General features: G+C 51.3%; 1 protein-coding gene across 1 annotated transcript in view; it reads left to right on the plus strand.

Moving 5' to 3' along the window:
* Window positions 1-18,564, plus strand: part of SPG7 (SPG7 matrix AAA peptidase subunit, paraplegin) — a 32,231-nt gene that overhangs the window by 1,559 nt on the left and 12,108 nt on the right. Inside the window, exons 2-9 of the mRNA XM_045533848.1 lie at window positions 464-566; window positions 2,380-2,469; window positions 8,353-8,594; window positions 12,057-12,196; window positions 13,497-13,599; window positions 14,789-14,914; window positions 15,166-15,328; window positions 15,703-15,876. Coding sequence (XP_045389804.1) covers window positions 464-566; window positions 2,380-2,469; window positions 8,353-8,594; window positions 12,057-12,196; window positions 13,497-13,599; window positions 14,789-14,914; window positions 15,166-15,328; window positions 15,703-15,876 — 1,141 coding nt within the window. The remainder of the gene's footprint in view (window positions 1-463; window positions 567-2,379; window positions 2,470-8,352; window positions 8,595-12,056; window positions 12,197-13,496; window positions 13,600-14,788; window positions 14,915-15,165; window positions 15,329-15,702; window positions 15,877-18,564) is intronic.

Genomic DNA, 18,564 nt, shown 5'->3' on the forward strand with positions numbered 1-18,564 from the left:
TTAAATGACAACACAGAGATAGAAAAAACTAAATTGGGCCATTGATCTTACATAAAACACATTCAAATGGGAAAATGTGCGTCTTAAAAGAAGAACACTGGAAATATAGACTGATAAACTGCTTTCTACCTGGAAGTGTTCTGCAAGGCGTCATTCTGTGGTGGTGGCCGGAGCAAAGGCTCTGGGCCGTCACTGCAGCCTTTGGAAAGCTGCTCCCTTCCTCCTGCAGGGCCTCGGCCGCCCGCCTGTGCATTGCTGCGTTTTGTTTGACATGCCCGCTTGCTTCTGACCTTTTGATATTATCTTTAAACTTTGAAATAATGCTCAGATTATTCACATTTCAGGGAAATGTAAATATATTACAGTTAAATACATATTTGAGCTTTTAATAAGGATTTTTAGTCTGCGTTGCTTTGTTGCGCTGTGATGTTGGTGTGACCCTCGGTATTGGGTTTTCTTCCAGAGCTTGCAATTGCGACTGCTAACCCCTACCTTTAAAGGGATCAGTGGAGTGTTATTGAAACAACATCTGGTTCAGAATCCAGTCATACTCTGGCGACTTTTAGGTATGTATCTTTTGAGAGACAGAAGTAATAAGGCAGAAGTTGTTTTCTTTATCTGTCAGGCAGGGCCTGTGGCATTCATGGGTATATATATTAGGGTAATGTTAGTTGACATTGACAGAAGAACTAAGAAAAATCACTAAGAAATAATATTTTGGGCTTCTGTTTATTAGGAGCCCTAGTAAGACCCACAGTCCTTGGGCAATCTGATGTCAAGTTTACAGAAAGGAAGTTGTCCAAGGTCTGAACAGGTTATTTTTGCTTAGTTTGGCTTGAGTTGTCCTCCCTGCCCCCCCCCCCCAGTTCTAGTGTATAGCAGTAGTTGGGCTGCTTGAAACAGGATATTCATGGTATCTAACCAGCTCCTAGAGCGTTTAGTAAGAAGTGGCTTCAAATGTTTCATATCCAGGCTGAGTGCAGTGCCTCACGCCTGTAATCCTAGCACTTTGGGAGGCTGAGACGGGAGGATTGCTTGAGGTCAGGAGTTTGAGACTAGCCTGAGCAAGAGGGAGACTGTCTCTATTAAAAGTAGAAAAATTAACCAGGCATAGGTGGTGTGCGACTGTAGTCTCAGCTACTTGGGAGGCTGAGGTGGGAGGATCACTTGAGGCCAGGAGTTTGAGGATGGTGTGAACTATAATCATGCCACTGCACTCCAGCCTGGGCAAGAGAGCGAGACTCTGTCTCCAAAAAAAAAAAAAGTTTTCTATCCAGAAAGTAAATATTAAATAAAAATACCCTACAAATAATTGGCTCTTCAATAGAGTTGTACCATTTCATGAAACATTTTGAAATTCTTCCATCTCTCTTGACCTTAGGTTAAAAGTCTTCAGGATTTACAGGATTTACACCTGTAATTTTCCTCCCCCATTTACCCAATTGGAATAGGGAAGAAGTGAAACAGTTCTGCTAATTTACATTAAGCAGCTTGGTGCCCACACGGTGGGTAGCGAGAGCACTGTGCTGGGGCTGCCGGTCGGCTGTGAGTTGGCTTCTTGCACGTGTGCTGTCTCATGTGAAACTACTTGTCTTGCCAGTGGCTCTGAAGCAGCACACGCCTTGGCCCTCTGGAATGCCCGACGGTGTGTCCCAGTGACAACCAAGGGGGTTTCATTAGCGATTCTGTTAATGTCTTTGTGTAGAAAGTTACAGTTCAACGCGTGGTTGTGAGACTTTTCCCCCGTTTTTAAATGCTGATGTGTTCAGATTTTGTTGTTTTATTATTTTATTTTATTTATATTTTTAGAAATGGAGTTCTGTTGTGTTGCCCAGACTGGTCTCTAACTGCTGGGCTCAAATAATCCTCCTTCCTTAGCCTCCCGAGTAGCTGGGAGTGCAGGCGAGCACCACCATGCCCGGCTGATTTGTGTAGACTTTGGCTAAGACAAAGCCTTTTGTGTGAGGAGAGTCACATCAATCTGGCTTGGTGATGGTGGCACCTGGGCTGCTGCCACATGTGCCATTTGTTTAAATTTATGTAAAGCGACTTCATATATTGAAAAGATTGTTCCCCAACAAAGTCATGATATTTTCTCAAATTAATGTTCGTAACTAATTTTTATTCCTTTACTTTAGCTAATTTAAATAGCCAAAATTTTTAACTTTATAAGTTGAAATAGTTTATTCTATGTTAGTAAATATTATGCACAGAACGATAGAAGGAAATGCTTTATCTCAGATTTATGCACTTGTTAATGTAGGTAGGTTTTCAGATGGTTTCTGTTTTGCTTTGGTAAGTTAAGAATATACTGTTCTCCTGCATGTCTCCCTTGCACTTACAAACCTTGATTGTCAAATCTTTCCCTATCTTTCATAGGTGGCACTTACTATTTTAACACCTCCAGGAGGAAGCAGAAGAGTAAGGACAATGACAGACCCAAGGGGAGGACCCCTGAAGATGAGGAAGGTGTGCCTGATGTTCCTAAATAGCAGCTGTCTGGGGTTGTCTTCACATACATGTTCTCACCTCAGCAAGGCAAGACCAGTCTTAACAGTAAGGAGAAGCTGGGAGTGCTGCCGTGTGCCTATAGTCCCAGCTGCACAGGAGGCTGAGGCAGGAGGATCGCTGGAGCCCAGGAGTTCAAGGCCAGCCTGGGCAACATAGCAAGACCCCATCTCTTAAGAAAAATAAAATATGGCTGGGTATGGTGGTTCATGCCTGTGATCCTAGCTTTCTGAGAGGCCGAAGCGGGAGGATAGCTGCAGTTCAAGGGTTCGACACCAGCCTGAGCACAGTGTGACCGTGTCTCTAGAGACAAGAAACAAAAAAAAGACAAAAAAAAATACACAAAACCAGAAAACTCAGCTGGGCATTGTGGTGTGCACCTGTAGTCCCAGCTGCTGGGGAGGCCGAGGCAGAAGGATCGCTCGCAGCCCAGGACTTGGAGCGTGTGGTGACCTACAATCACTGCACTCTACCCAGGGACCCCAGCTGACAGTCTGTCTCCACCAAAAAAAAAAAAAAAAAAGGTGGGGGGGTGGAAAGTAGGGAGAACCCAACCTCCTGGGCTTGGCTAATCCTATCACACCTGCTCCCACTCAAAACGACTGTGGGTTCTTTGTGCCTGTTCTTTTAGGAATGCTTCTGTGGGTCCCTGTGTTATGTTCAGGAATGCCTGAAGGCAGGCAGTCTTTCTGTGCCTGCACGTGGGAAGGGTGAGTCTCAGATCTACTCTGGACAGAGAGTTCTGGGGGTGAGGAGGAAGGGACCAGAACTCCTTGGCTAAACCCACCCCCGTGCACACCTGGTCCACATTACCACTTCCTCCAGGCTTAGGAAGCAGTCCCCAGAGTAGATGCTGGTACAGAGAGTGGACAGGTGATCACCCACTCTGAGAACCACCTTGCGCCAGCTGGTCCTCAGCCCCAGCCCAGCTCACAGCTGCCTTACCTGCAAGATCTATGAATGTCCTACGGATCTTAAGTCTCTAGAATTAGGACTCACTTTCATGGTGTGAAGGGTGGTGAGAGAAATAGAAGGTAAGTTTGAACTGAATTGACCTAGTTTCTGAGATCTCTGAGATAAAAGTTGGTTTTTTGCTTTTAGCTGCTTGGAGCTAATAATACAATGGAAATTGCTAATCCTTATGAATGATTCGTGTCTGCCCAGCACTGTGCTACGTGACCTATAGACATGGTCTCATTTCATTTTGTTCTCAAAATAGCCCTGTTGTTCCTCCCTTTTTACATGGGAGGAAACTGAGATTTAATAAGGGTGACTGAGAGCCTGCTCTCTGCTGGGTGTTAGTAGGATGCACATGTGAGGAAGTGGTCTCCCCGGCCAAGGAGCTCTCTCTTCTGGCTGCTGTTGGTGTGGGGCGGGAAGAGGTGGGAGCCCGGGAAGCGTTGTGTTACTCTGGAAGCCAGCCCTGCTTAGAATTACAGCTCCTGTGAGCCCCAGGGAGGGAGGGGTTGAAGCCAGCCTCAGAAACCTTGGTTTATTGGACCTTCGGGGCCTGCCTTCTCAGCAGAAATCTGCATTGGGGGACAAACTCCCCATGCCCAGAACTCATCTTTCTAGAAGGGAGTGGTGAACTTGGAAGCTGAGTGAGGAAGAGATGGCTCCTGACCAGTTTTTGGTCACTGTTAGGGGGACTTTTTTCCCATATTGTATTTCAGAAAAGTTGTCAGGATGTGGGAGTCAGGGCTTGCCTGTTGGACGATTAAATTATCCCTCCATCCTGAACGTGGAGTTTTAGCCACGGAGTCCACTGTTTTTGATGAGAGGTGCTACATCTTCCTGAAGCTCCCGTTTTTACTGATGGCACCTGTACTCTGAGCTTTAGAGAGCCCTGACCTTCTCTTTTTTTTTTCTTTTTTCTTTTCTCTGTAGAAACAATGTTCGGGCTAGAGTAGTCACTGCAGCCTCCAACTCCTGGGCTCAAGCAATCCTCCTGCCTCAGCCTCCTGAGCAGCTGGGACCACAGGCTTATACTACCAAGCCCAGCTAATTTTATTTTTCTTGCTATGTTACCCAGGCTGATCTCAAACTGCTGACCTCAAGCGATCCTCCTTCGCCTCCCAAAGTGCTGGGTTTGTTACAGGAATGAGCCACTGTGCCTGGCCAGGGTTGAGTTTCTGACTGTTGAAGGAGATGCCAGTTAAGAATTCTCTGTTCTAGTTTGTGTCTGCTAACAAGTGTTAAAGTAAGACTCAAAATTCAGCATTTGGCAACTAGTGCCTTACTTTCATATTAATACATTGTAATTGTTCCACTGATATCATAATGTTTTCTTAAAGCCAAGTTTTTGAACATGTTCCAAAATATGTGATAAGTTTTCAAGTGTGTCATTCATTTCAGAAATACTCTGGAGTCAGAAAAGTTCTCTGGGGAATAGTGGACCAGGACGAGAGCTCACTCATTAGAAAATGTGCAAATTATGATCAGAAATGTTGGAGAGGCTCATGTTGGCAGATATTAAAATTATTCTTTCCCAACCAGTTAATGTACTGGTGCAGTGATAGGACAATTATTAATTACTAGGACAAAAAATATTAATAGAAAGTCCAGATGGAGACTCCAGTTTATCTAGAAATTAGTCCATAATCCACATGTCATTTTATGTGGTCACAGAAGGAGTGGATTAATTATGTAATAAATGATTTGGAGCATTTGCTTAGTTATTTTGAAAAAGGTTAAATTAGATTTTCATTCCGTATACGAAAATAAATTCTAAATGGATTAAGTCATTAAATTAAAAAGCAAAATCATAAGAGAGTTAGAAGAATGTACATGGGAATATTTCTTATCTTGAAATGGGAAGGGCCTTAAGTAAAAGTACAGTTGACCTTTGAACAGTGGGGCTGGGGCCTGACCCCTGTGCAGTAGGATAATCTTTGTGTAGCTTTCGACTCCCCAGAAACTTTCCTAATAGCCTCATGTGGATGGAAGCTGATGACACAGACACTCTGTTAGCGCATATGTGGTTCGTGTTACTGTCTTCTTACAGTAAAGTAAGCTAGGCGGAAGATGTTATTAAGAAAATCATGAAGAAGAGTAAACGTAGTTACTGTTCATCTTGAAGCGGATCATCGTAAAGGCCTCCCTCACGTCGAGTAGTTTCAGGAGGAGGAGGAGGGGTTGGTCTTGCTCTCTCGGGGGTGGCAGAGGCGGAAGAAAATTGGAGTGTGTGGACGGACCCGCACAGTCCAGACCTGGGTTCAGGAGTCGAGGGTACAGGGAGGAGGAAGGGTCGGGTGCAGAGAAGACGGATGTGCCTGCGCAGTTTCCGTGTTCTGCCTGGCGTGTTGTGTTGTGGTTACACAGGCACATGCTTGGTTCTCCTAATAGTTCTGGTTCCTGGAAGGAATAGCTGTGGCAGCTTCCTCGTTATAATTCTTGGCATATTGTAGATGCTCAAGTACACACTCATGGAATTGCATTCTAGTCACAGCTGTACTAGTGAGTGCTGTGGTGCAGGATGACAGGGGAACAAGTTGTCATTGTCCTTGGCTGGCGCTCCGTCCTGCAGCTGCTCAAGCTTGGTGAGCTCTCAAACGGCTGGGGTGTGGGTCTTCTGCTTTCGAGTGATTGTCTTATGTTCTGTTTGGGGCTGAACCGTAGCTTGCGTGGAGAAAATAGGTAACGTTCATGTCTGTTCAGTTTGCCTCGGAGGATAATTATTTACTTATCCAAAGAGTCTATCTTTCTTTCTTTCCTTTTTTTCCCTCTTTTTTCTTCCTTTCTTTTCTCCTCCCCTCCCCTCCCCTCCTCTCTCTTTTTCTTTTCTTTCCTTCCTTCCTTTCTTGACAGGGTCTTGGCTGTGTTGCCCAGGCTGGAGTGCAGTGGCACAATCACAGCTCCGTGCAGCCTCAAACTCCTGGGCTCATGCGATCCTCCTGTCTCAGTCTCCTGAGTAGCTGGGACCACAGATACATGTCAGCACACCTGGCTAATTTTTAAAAAATTTTTTTGTAGGGATGGTACTTTACTGTGTTGCTCAGGCTGGTCTCAACCCCCTGGCCTCAAGCTATCCTCCTGCCTCGACCTCCCTGGGTGCTGGCATTACAGGGCTGCGCGCCACTGCGCCCGGCAGAGTCTTCTTTGTGAGAATCTTCCCTGGATTCCTCTGGTCCTTCTGCTGTGATTGTGAGTAGAGTTAGCGTGTCTGAGTTTTCAGGACTGTTGACTGCATAAAACAAGCACGGTATGTTGCCGGTCCTCAGACGTGCCTCCAGCAGGCTTTCTTCACAGCCAGGTGCTCAACTCCATCCTGTCCATTCTTGTGAAGACGCCTCTTTCCTAAAGAGCAATGCCGAGGGTAGCTGAGAAACAGCCCTGCCAGCCACTCACGGTGGGCCCAAGTAGAGATTTCCCAGAAAGCAGTTGCTTGGGATACCACTCCCTGATGAATAGGAATAACTGAGCTGGGCACGGTGGCTCACGCCTGTAATCCCAACTGTGGGAGGCCGAGATGTTGGCCGTGTGCAGGTGACAGTGCAAGTCCTGGAGGGCCTGGCCAGGTGCCCCCTCTGTCCTTGTGCAGGTGGTGAGACCTGGGGTAAAGGGTCTGAGAGATCGTGTTGTCAGGAGGCACCACAGGCTGCAGTACGGACCCACATCCCTCCCCAGAGGAGGGGGACAGACTTGTCTCATTGGTGGGTTTGAAGGAAGACCATGGTATGGGCTCGGGCAGGTCACGTTGGGGGCCGGCCTGGCTGCAGGACTGTTTCCGTCTGCTCTGGGCGCAGGAAGTGACTCCCACAGGCACTCTGTCCGCCTCCCCACCTTCCTCCCCAGGGGTGGCTCCTTTACTTCCCTCCAGGAGCTGTTGGCCCCCTGTGAGCACCTGCTGCCCCGATTCCTTCTGTGCTAATCCCAGCTCAGCCTTCATCACCACCGTTTCCTGCTGCCTGGTTGATTTCCTGGCTTCTCAAGAATGGGGACTAGGTATCTCTCTTCCGTCCCCTAAGACTGAGCGTGATGCTGTCTGGGTCTTAATTGGGGTGTTTATAACTGAGTGATGGGTTTGGGGGAATTTACCTGATGGTTCTCGTAAGGAGTTGGTCTCTGGGAAAATTCTAGAATCATGTGGTCCCTGATATAATCTGTATTGCTAAATAGTGCATCTCATATTTTTTAAATTTCAAAATACTAACCAGTTATGATGTTTTTAAATGTTCTATTTTCATATGTTATAAGTAACATACGACTTACTTTTAACGTTATTCTAATAAATAGAAAGGTCAGAGTGGCTGTCGGGTAGGGAGGCAGAAGTGACATGGGGCTTTCAGTGGGATTAGGAAGGTGTTATTTCTTGAGGCAGGTTATGGTAAAAGGTATTTGTTTCATTGTTATTCATAACTCATACGTAGGCTGCAGGTATGCTGTTGATGATAATTAGTATTGAATCCAGTTTTCCGGGGCTGAATCCGCAGCTTTCGTCAGCACACACTGCGCGGTGAGGGGCGGCCCGTGTAGCTGCAGTGGTGTGGGGTCCTGGGTCTCGAGCTCCTGAACACACCCGATCCTCCTGCCTCAGCCTAAGTCCTAGGAAGGTTTTGATTTAAAAGTGGTTTCCTGTCATCTAGGCAGGACCCACACCTCCTCCTCTCTGGGGTGACCTCGGTGAGTGAAGGGTTGGCGACCTTGAACAGTGCTTACTAGTGTTTGTCTCGAATGACTTGGGGAACAATTGGCGAACGTGCTGGATCTTAGAGGAAATGGGACGCTGCCCCTTCACAGCGGAGCTTTCCTGAAGAAAGGGCGTCTGAGGTCAGTGCCCGGCCTTGGAATGTCGCCCGTGTCTCACTCGCTGTGTCTGCTTCTCCCCTTGCTCCCACCGCTCAGAGGAGAGGAGACGCAGGGAGCGCGAGGACCAGATGTACCGCGAGCGGCTGCGCACCCTGTTCATCATCGCCGTGGTCATGAGCCTGCTGAACTCGCTCAACACCAGCGGGGGCAACATCTCCTGGAACGACTTTGTCAACGAGATGCTGGCCAAGGGCGAGGTGCAGCGGGTGCAGGTGGTGCCCGAGAGCGATGTGGTGGAAGTCTACCTGCACCCCGGCGCTGTGGTGTTCGGGCGGCCTGTGAGTCGGGGTGCGGGTGCAGGCACGGCTGCTGTGGCCCTTGTGCGGAGAGACCTCCTTTTCCCTTCGTGCCCTACCCTCGTCTGTCTGGTTGTCTTAAAACGAGATGTGTGTATGGAGGGTTTGAAAGTGGGTTCATTGGTGGGTTTTGGACAGTGGCTCACCAGGACGGAGCTCAAGGACGGTGGTCAGTGAGGAGGGCACTGGGGAGCGTGATGGCAGGACTCCCCACCGCCACGGGAACTGCACAGAGATGGAGGTGGCGCGAGGGACAGATTGGCCTGGGGGTGACTCCCTGGCATGAGGCATTAAGGAGACAAGGCCACCTGCAGCCCTGAGGTGCTGCTGGGCCCGTGTGGGTGCATGTGGGGTGTTGTCTGGGGAGGCAGAGGGCGTGTCACTGAGTCGGGAGCAGAGGTGGCAGGAAGTTAGCCAAGTGGAAATCTCCCACAAGCCACTCAAGACTCAGTGCTGGGGATGGACAGGGCCGCTGGGCCATTCTTTTGGCAGAGCATCCTCTCCCTCACTGCAGAATCCCACCTGGGACCCAGAGTGCCCCTGTGTGCACCCAGGCCCGGCTCTGGTTTCTGGGCAGAGCTGAGTGGCCGGGCGCGCGTTCCTCCTGCCAGAGCTGGCATGGTGCTGCTGGTGAGCTCTTGGAGACCAGCCGTTGAGCCTGTCGTCTGCAGCCAGTTGTCTGTTTACGAGAACTTGTGATCTAGTTGGGGTGGTAGGGTCAACACAGACTGTTACACGGTGAAAGTTAGTTCCCGTGCACTACAAAAACGAGAGGTAGTGACCAAGGCTGTGGCCTGGCCTTAGAGCTCAGTGCCTTAGGTGGGCAGCGAGCGCGGCAGGTGCCATGCGGAGGCCAGCGGATGAGCCGGCCCAAGTGGAGACGTCCCAGAGGATGTGCAGTTTGAGTTGGCTTCTGGATCTCGGCATGGAGAGGGTCATTTCTGTGCCTGTGCCTCCTGTGCCACGTGCTTGAGTGGTCTGAGGCGTTGGGAAAGTCCAGACCAGGCATTTGGGGCTCGTTGGATTAATCTGGCATCCGTGGTCACTGGGTGTTCCAGCCAGCAGGGTGGTGGCCTCCTGTGAATAACGGGTAAGTGCTTAGGGACTGGTGGGTGCCGATGGCCCTGTCCTTCCCCCCCTGGAGCCCCCACAAGCCGAGACCATTCAGAGCCAGGGGGAAATCTTGTGGCTTAATTTAGGTTCCAAAGGTGTGTTTAGACTCTGAGCTTGGAACAGTTTAACCCTGGAAAGTGTGTGGACCAGGCTGGTGGAGAAATGATCTCGGATGCTGTGCCCTGTGCAAGCTGTGGAGGTGATTAGGGCCCTCCCACTGGAGTTTCTGCCCTGAGATGGGTTATTCAGGATGCTTTTTCTTTTTTAAAAAAATTTTAACATTTATTTTTTTGCGATGCGTCATGACTTCCAACCTGCTGCATTTTCTAGGGTGTCCGCTGCCTTTGGGGCTCTGGACGCGAGAGGTTTCAGCCTGGCTCACGCGCAGGCCCACGGGGGAAGTGCTGACTCTCCTTTGGCCCCCGTTCCTGGTCGGCGTGGGCACCTGGTCAGAGTGGCCGTGCAGGCCTCCGGTGTCGCTCTGCCTGGCTCCTCTCACCCTTTCTCAGGCAAGGCCTGTGGCCACTGTGCACAGAGCTGCCTCCCCACACACAGACGAGAGCCAGGAGCCCCTGAGCCATTGCCACACTCAGGTACTGACAGGTCCTGTCTTCCCTCTGGCTGCTGCCTGACGCTGCACTCGGGGACCCTGGAGCCTGGCTCGCCTCCTCCGTTGAGTTCTCAGCTGACAGGCCTGGTTTCTGTGCTCCTTGTCAGAATTGTGGTAGAGGCTACAGGTTCTCCTGTCTCTCCATGGCCTCAGTCAAGAATACTAGCTGTCTTGGTCTTCTCTCTCTTTCTTTCCTCCTCCGCTCCCCTCTTCCTTTTCCTTTTTTTTCTTTTTTCCTCTGCCATCCCCTTGTCTTGGTATTTTAAAAGACAGGAAGCCCAGACGAGCATGGTTGGTAAACACAAGGAATGGCACTGATTCATGTGAATACCCCGAGTGGCTGCCAGGTCACTTCGGCCCACGAGGTTATTTAACTGGAAACGCGTGCTTAACTATGGACATCTCACCTGATGAAACAACTGCCTTCAGGATCAAGTGTTCAGAATCTTGTCTCAGCAGTTTGGGGCGTGAGGGAGGGAGGGGCCGTCTCCTGCTGGAGTTCCCAGCTGCCCCCAGAGAGCCCAGGAAGTCTGTCTTTGTCCTCTCTTTGGGCTGGTGGCCGTCCCTGGCCGTGCTGAAATCTGAGCCAAACGTGCAAAGCTTAAGAAGGGACACAGTGTTTGGAGGACAACATGCTCCAGTGGTGTGAGGGATGAAGACTTGGGATAAAGAAACCCAGTTAATTGAGTTTCAGATCCAGTCAGTGGTCAAACACAAACCTCTGTTGCCGTGTCCCCGGCTGCAGTGAGCAAGAACATGTGTTTCTGGCCTCAGTCGGGTGGACTGTGCCATGCCCCGTCCAGAGTTGCGGTCGCGGCGGCGGCATTGCGTGTGCGGCTCCTGCTGTGCTCTGCAGGGCAGCCGGAGGCACACGCCAGAGGCAGGTGCTGAGTTTAACATGCACACACCCCCCTCCATTTTCTTAAAATTTTCCTATTAGTGGAAAATATATCTACTAGAAAGTGTATTTACTGAAATTTTGTTTCTCAAGATGTGTTTGAGAGAACTAAAATTTTTTAGACTTTGAAGTAGAGGTGTTCGTTGACGTAAATGGGGTCATGTCATGACAAACCCATTGAGAGTTAAAAATATCATAGGTCAAAAGTTTGTATTCAGGTGGGTGTGGTGGCTCACGCCTGTAATCCCAACACTCTGGGAGGCAGAGGTGGGAGGATCACTCGAGCTTAGGAGCTCGAGACCAGCCTGAGCGAGAGTGAGACCCCGTCGCTACTAAAAAGAGAGGAAAAAGAAAACCCAGCCAGCACTGCGTCACGCCTTTAGTCCCAGCTACCCGGGAGGTTGAGGCAGGAGCATCGCTTGAGCCCAGGGGTTGGAGGTTGCAGTGAGCTACAATGACACCACTGTACTAGTGAGACTCTGTCTCAACAAAAACTAACTAAGTAACTGAGTACCCCTCCTCACAGCCCCGCACCCCTTCATGTTAAAAAAAAAAGTTTATTTTCAACTCCCAATAGGTTTGTCCAGATGTAGCCCCATTGTGTCAAGAAGCAAACCGAGTATGTGTTGATTTTGCACCATTGTAAAGTTGGAAAATCTTAAGGTGGACGATTATAAGTTGATCATCTTTAGTTTCTGAATGACATCCTCTTCAGAACCCTAGAGCCATCTGTTCAGCATGTCGCGGGCCCGGTCTCTGTTCACTGTGGCCTGGGCAGTCTGTCCCGCTGATCCTCTCACTGTCCCCTCTGCTTCCACCCCAGAGGCTGGCCCTGATGTACCGAATGCAGGTTGCAAACATCGACAAATTTGAAGAGAAGCTTCGAGCAGCTGAAGACGAGCTGAACATCGATGGCAAGGACAGGATCCCGGTTTCCTACAAGCGCACGGGCTTCTTTGGGAAGTACGCTGGTCGTTCTGTGGACTCTTGAACTAAACACGACTTGGCCCTGTGGTGTGAGAAGCAGGTTGCAAACAAAAGTCTCAAACTGTCCTTGCCTGGTTAGCTGGAGTCCCTTGTGGGAGGGTTGAACAAGTGCAGGGATGAAGGGTGCATTGCTGGGAAATTTGGCAGGAAGTCACCTTTCAGTGTCGGGGAGGGTTCCAGGACCTCCCCAGGGTGCCGATACCTGAGGAAGCCCAGGTCCCTGATGGGAAACGTAGCAATTGCATATAACCTGAGAACATCCTCCTGTATCCTTTAAATCATTGCTAGATTACTTACAGTGTCTCATACAATGTCAATAGTTGTTACATTGCATTGTTTAGGGAATGATGACCAAAAAAATCTGTACATGTTCAGGACAGACTTAATTTTTTTCCCCAGATATTTTTGATCTGCCTATGGTTGAGCCCACAGATGGGGAGGCCGACTGCTTGCAAGTTGTTAGTCGCTGTCTTTAGTCGTCTGGCGTTTCTGAATCGGGCTCGTTGCGGGCTTGCTGTCTTCTGCAGACAAGCAGAGCAGAGAGGGTGGAAACGGACATTCTCGCTTCAGTGTCGAGAGAGACAGGTGTGGGGAGAGCTGTCAGGTGAGGGCCACAGGCCCGGCAGGCCCTCAGGAGTGAGCACATTTGCCAGGATCCTTTCCCAGCTTTGCTGGCACCACAGTGACGGGTCACGTGCAGAGAGGTTTGTTGTGGACTCGTAACCTGGTGAGATGCAGGATGCCAGTGACTGGCAGGTGCTCCTTGGACAGTGATGCGCCTCTCAGTTCCGCAGCCCAGTGAGTCCTGAAAGCTCAGCGCACTTGCGCTTTTATTTTAGGAAAATGACGGGCAGGACAGCGGGTTGCGGGGCAGCCCCAGGGCAGCCCCTTCATGCTGAGCGCTGAAGTTCTGGGGGTGGCTTTGCTGCCGCCAGGCTTGTTATCCTTGCTAATTGAAGCTGTTAGCCTGCTTTTAAAAATACACTGAACATACAGAAACCTGCTCTTGTTGGTCACTGTCACGAGGGTGGTAGGATAAACAGGCATCCTCAGCCATTGCGCACTTACTCTGATCCCTCGGGAAACCTCACGGAGGAGGATGCTCGGTGAGAACTGGACAAGAGAACCCATTTTCACAACATTCTGTTCTGCACGTCAGTCTCAGACTTAGGGTTTGTCCTTCTCATCTTGGAACCCTTGTCAGTGACAGTTCTTGTACGGTGTGTGTGTCAGGCCAGGACTGCTAAGCCTGTGACGGCCTCTCTTTCTCCCGCAGCGCGCTCTACGCCCTTGGGATGACGGCAGTGGGCCTGGCCATCCTGTGGTACGTTTTCCGCCTGGCTGGCATGACGGGAAGGGAAGGCGGATTCAGTGCTTTTGTAAGTCGTGCTAAATCAGACCTTGCTGAACGTGTAGTCTCGGGGCTCTTCTGTGTTTCCGTTTGCTGAAAGCGTTTCCCATAAACTACAGAATAAGTATATAGTGACAATTAACCTCTGGCAAAGACCAGCCTCCAGCCATAATGTGGCAGCTCACGGTTCCTTCTGATTGGCTGGCTGAAGGGTCAGTAGTGACCAGCGTTGACCAAGGGCCCCTCTCTCCTGACTGCTGGGTGGCTGAGCCAAGTGATTTATAGGGTAGTTTATTCGACAGTTTTCAGTAAGCGGCTGGGAGTGACTTTTTCCCCTCGGTTTCTCTACCGGCTAAGAAGCTGAGGAATGTGAAAGGTTGTCTTTAAAGGAACAACTTTAATACGCTTTAGCAGTCTTCCGTCACGGTGGCCTTTACTGTGAAGTGCCTTGTCCCTCTGCAGCTTCCCCTCTGCTGGGGTTTGGGCCAGGGTATCAGCTGGGCGGTCCCTGCTCCGTCCCTGGGCAGGGCTGGGGCGCAGACGCAGGGTGTCACCTGTCGCCCCGCACACGCTGGGCGCGTCTTTCTTCGTCCAGCTGAACAGCAACACTGACATTTCCAATCGCACCGTGGTGTTTCTCTGTGGGCTGTACCATCGTCTCTTCAACAAGTTTCATAATTTTTTCCTGTTTTTGTGTGTTTAAATAACACTGTGATGAATTCCATGCCTGCGCATCTTGTGTGTGTCTGCCCAGCGTGTCTTCCTGAGAGTGGGGTTGGAGCAGGTGCACGTGCTAGGAGCTTTTCCTGCCTTGACCACCGCTCTCCAGGAATTTACCAGTTAACATTTCCACCAAGACTCCCCTGTGCGGATTATCATCATATTATTTTTGTAGTAAGAAAAAGAAATTGCCGAGTAGTGGGGACAATCGTGTAGAGTAGGGCAGTTTACTGTCCTCGCTGTGGTGTGGGAGGATTTTTTTTAAAGCAAATCGCGAGATAACTTTCTTACTAATTAATGATGTAAAACAAACGTTTCCCTATGTGTCTACAGAGTGGCCTGTGAGCCCCGTCTGACTAGAGTGGGCGTGGGGGGCTCCCCTGGGGGCGGTGGGGCTCCAGTCGGCCCAGACGCCAGGGGCTGAGCCTCCAGCTGCCGGCAGGTCCCCTCGCTCTGCCCGGAGCGTGAAGCTGCTCATGCTGCGTCTTTCCGTACAGAATCAGCTCAGAATGGCGCGTTTCACGATTGTGGACGGCAAGACGGGCAAAGGAGTCAGCTTCAAAGACGTGGCGGGGATGCACGAAGCCAAACTGGAAGTCCGAGAGTTTGTGGATTATCTGAAGGTGAGAGCCTCGCGTTGAGCAGGAGGGAGGTGTGCGGGTGCCGACCTTTCTCTCCCAGAAGGAAGCCGCCTTGGGGACGGGAATTCTGTTGATTGACTGTTGAGTGGTGACCACCCCCCCACCCCATGGGGACACCGAGCGCGGCCCTTTGCCTTTCCCAGAACCGCGCGTGCCGTAGCTGCCCTTCTCGCTCCTCCTTAAGCATCTCTGAAACCCGAGCCGTCAGCCTTGCACTGTCCCCTGCTGTCTAGAGCCCGGAGCGCTTCCTGCAGCTCGGCGCCAAGGTTCCCAAGGGTGCGCTGCTGCTCGGACCCCCCGGCTGTGGGAAGACGCTGCTGGCCAAGGCGGTGGCCACAGAGGCCCAGGTGCCCTTCTTGGCGATGGCCGGCCCGGAATTCGTGGAGGTCATCGGAGGTGGGTGCTGGTGGGGCCGTGGACAGGCTCGGCTGACCTTGTCTGGGACGGCTGTCCATCCGAGTGCCCGTCCTCGGGCGCCTGAGTCCATGGGAGCGAGGGGTGTGCAGGAGGGAAGCAGGAGCCCGAGTTACAGGAAGTGCTGGGTCTGGTGAATGGGGGCTGATGTGCTCTGAAGCCACACGCACTGGTGGCCAGGGGAGGCCAGCACTGCTGCAGGGGCCCCGGCAGGAGCGACTTGCTGGTTGGTGTGCTGGGGAGGAGGCCTGCATAGGTCTTGTCATCCTTGCGGGCAGCGGGGCCTGGCCCCAGTGCAGGAAAGGATTTGTTTTCCCTTGTCCATCCATTTTCTGATGCTTTCTGTGTCCTCCCAGGCCTTGGCGCTGCCCGTGTGCGGAGCCTCTTCAAGGAGGCGCGGGCCCGGGCCCCCTGCATCGTGTACATCGACGAGATCGACGCCGTGGGCAAGCGGCGGGCCACCGCCGTGTCCGGCTTCTCCAACACCGAGGAGGAGCAGACGCTCAACCAGCTTCTGGTGGAGATGGACGGTCAGTGCCCTGCGTCCTGCCCCACGGTGGTCAGGGCCCGACAGTGACCTCCGGTCAGGATGCCACAGTTTCTTTTTCGTTTTAATGGAGCTGACCCAGCAACGGTGACAAGGAATTGTTTGTCATTTGAGCTACTTTTGCAAGATCCATTTTCTTTGTGTGAATATCATGGTATAATATACATATAACATAAAATTCATCATATTAACTGCTCTTCTCTGTACAGTTCCATGGCATTAAGCACATTCACACTGTTGTGCAACCATCTCTGGAACTTTCTCTTCAACCCAAAGAGAAACTCTGTTCCCACTAAACGATAACTTCCCATCCCCCTCCCCCAGACCCCTGTAACCTCCATTCTACTTTTAAAAAATTTTATTTTCTATTTTTTAATTTCTTGTAGAGTAGAGATGAGGTCTTGCTCTGTTGCCCAGGCTGGTCTCGAGCTCCTGGCCTCAGGCCATTGTCCCTCCTTGGCCCCCACGTGCTGGGATTACAGGCGTGAGCCCCCACGCCCGGCCTCTGTTCTACTTTCTGTCTCGGCATTTGGCGACTCCAGGGCCCTCATATGAGTGGAGTTAGACAGTGCTTGTTCTTCCGTGTCTGCCTCTGTCACTGTTGAGAGTGACATCCTCAAGGTTCATCCATGTGGTGCCATGTGTCAGAATTTCCTTCCTTTTTGAGGCTGAATAACATCCCATTGTGTGTACGGATGGCGTTTTGTTAATCCGTTCACCCGTCAACGGACACTGAGGCCATTGTGAGTCACGCTGCTGTGGACGTGCGTAGAGATATCTTACAGTTCTGCTTTGTAAGATCCATTCTCAGCTTTTCTTCAATAAGAATTCTAGTTACATTGTAGGTATTGTGGATTATGGAGACACTTTTATTTCAAAGTAGTTTTGGTTCCAATAGAACATCTATTGTCTATTTTTCTCTTTTAAACGTTGCCTACTCTTTGGAAGAGTGTATCTGTCAGCGTACATACAGTAGAGTTTTGATTGTGCGTGACAAAGGGTGAAACTTCGTTTCAGCTTTTCGTTTTGAGATAATTTTGGACTTAAAAAAGCATTGCAGAAGTGGTCCAAGTGTTCCTTGGTTGCTTCCCCCGAGCTCCCACAGGCTTGGTGAGGTGAGTGCTGTGCTCCGGGCAGGACCCGGCGGTGGTGTCGGTGGCTGGGCCTCCTCCACCCCTGCATGTTGTCTCCTCCATCCAGGCTCATTTCTCGGTCCTTGTCTTGGTGACCACGGTGCTTGTCCCGTGACGAGCATCCTCTCTGTGAGGCTGTGGTGTGTCCTCGGCTGGGGGGCTGTGCGTTCTTCAGGAACAGACGTGCCCTGACGTCTGTGCGTCTCGTCCGCGGGGTGGGCTCTGCCGAGGGCCTGGGCCTCCCGGCTCACGTGTCATCTGGGTGCTCAGACCCACTGTCTGCCGCTCGTGCCGTGAGGCCGGGTGGACTGATGCCGGGGGTGTTCTGTAAGCTCTGGGAGCTCTGCCGGTTTAAAGCCAAAGGGAAATTCCTGGTGACATCAGGGAAAAGCTGCATTATTCAGGTGTCCTCCTGAGAAGAATGGGTCGCATCTGGAGCTGCCTGCCCCCACCTCCTGCCTTGGTGGTCCAGCTGTCCGTCAACACGCGTGTTCAGGAACAATGGCGTGAGCTACTGAGGTCTGAACAGCCACCTTGCACACGGAGGGGAGAGAAGTTTTCAGAGCGCTTAGTGTCCTCAGAGACGTGGGTGAGGGGTTCAGGTGCTGACGTGTCGCTGTTGGGAGACACCCGCTCAGAGAGGGGTCTTCCACGGACCCTCCGCGAGGACCGTCCAGGCCAGGCTCCAGGGCGGTCAGGAGTTCCGGCTGTGCACTCGCACCCTCTCGGGGACCGGGAGCGCAGCTGTGCCTCACCTCTGCCGGCGATGGAGGAGCTGGACTTGCTCTTGAAACAATGTTATTAATACACTTAGGAAAGATACCTGGTGGCGTCTTCAGCCGTATGGTATTGCTTTTCTTTGGAGCATCTGTAAATTGTCTCTTAGGTGGTAGTGTGTGGCTTTGACTGTTGCTTTTGGAAGTTACCCCAGGACAAGCGGGTAGATTTGGAGTCCTGACGAGATTTCACCTTGGGCTCTGGCCACAAGGGTCTCGTGACTGTTGGCAAGTCGCGTGCGGTGGTGGCTGCGTGGTGTGGTGTGCTGAAGCCTACTGACAGTGCTCGTCAGGAAGCCCGGGGTCTGTGAAACCAGCTCCGGTGGAACCCCCCACCGTGTGTCATGGCAGCCGCCTGGGCCGTGGGTGACAGCGGCAGAGAAAAGCCCGGCACCGTGCTCCAGACGTGCTCTGCAGTCACAAGGGCCAGGTTGTACCTGGAGCTTCCGGTTGTTTCTTTAAGGAATGAATAGCTTCTCGTGATGTTCATGGACAGGAGGTGAGCGTAGCCTTTTGAAAGTCATTACATGACTAGTCCGTCCGTGACTGGTCCTTAAGCCTCCCTGTGATGAAAGCGGGGTGGCGTCCACGTGTGTCTCGGGCTCCCGCGGGTGCTCTGAGAGCTGCACACACAGGCACGCCGTGGACGTGCGGGAGAACGCCGTGTGACTTCACGCCAGGCCCTCCCGGCCTCGCTGTGGCTTGTGAGGTGGGGGTGGGTGAGGCTGAACCACGTACCGCCATCCTGCCGTGCTGTGCTCC

The sequence above is a fragment of the Lemur catta genome, chromosome 20, assembly GCF_020740605.2.
Source record: "Lemur catta isolate mLemCat1 chromosome 20, mLemCat1.pri, whole genome shotgun sequence".
Lineage (NCBI taxonomy): Eukaryota > Metazoa > Chordata > Mammalia > Primates > Lemuridae > Lemur > Lemur catta.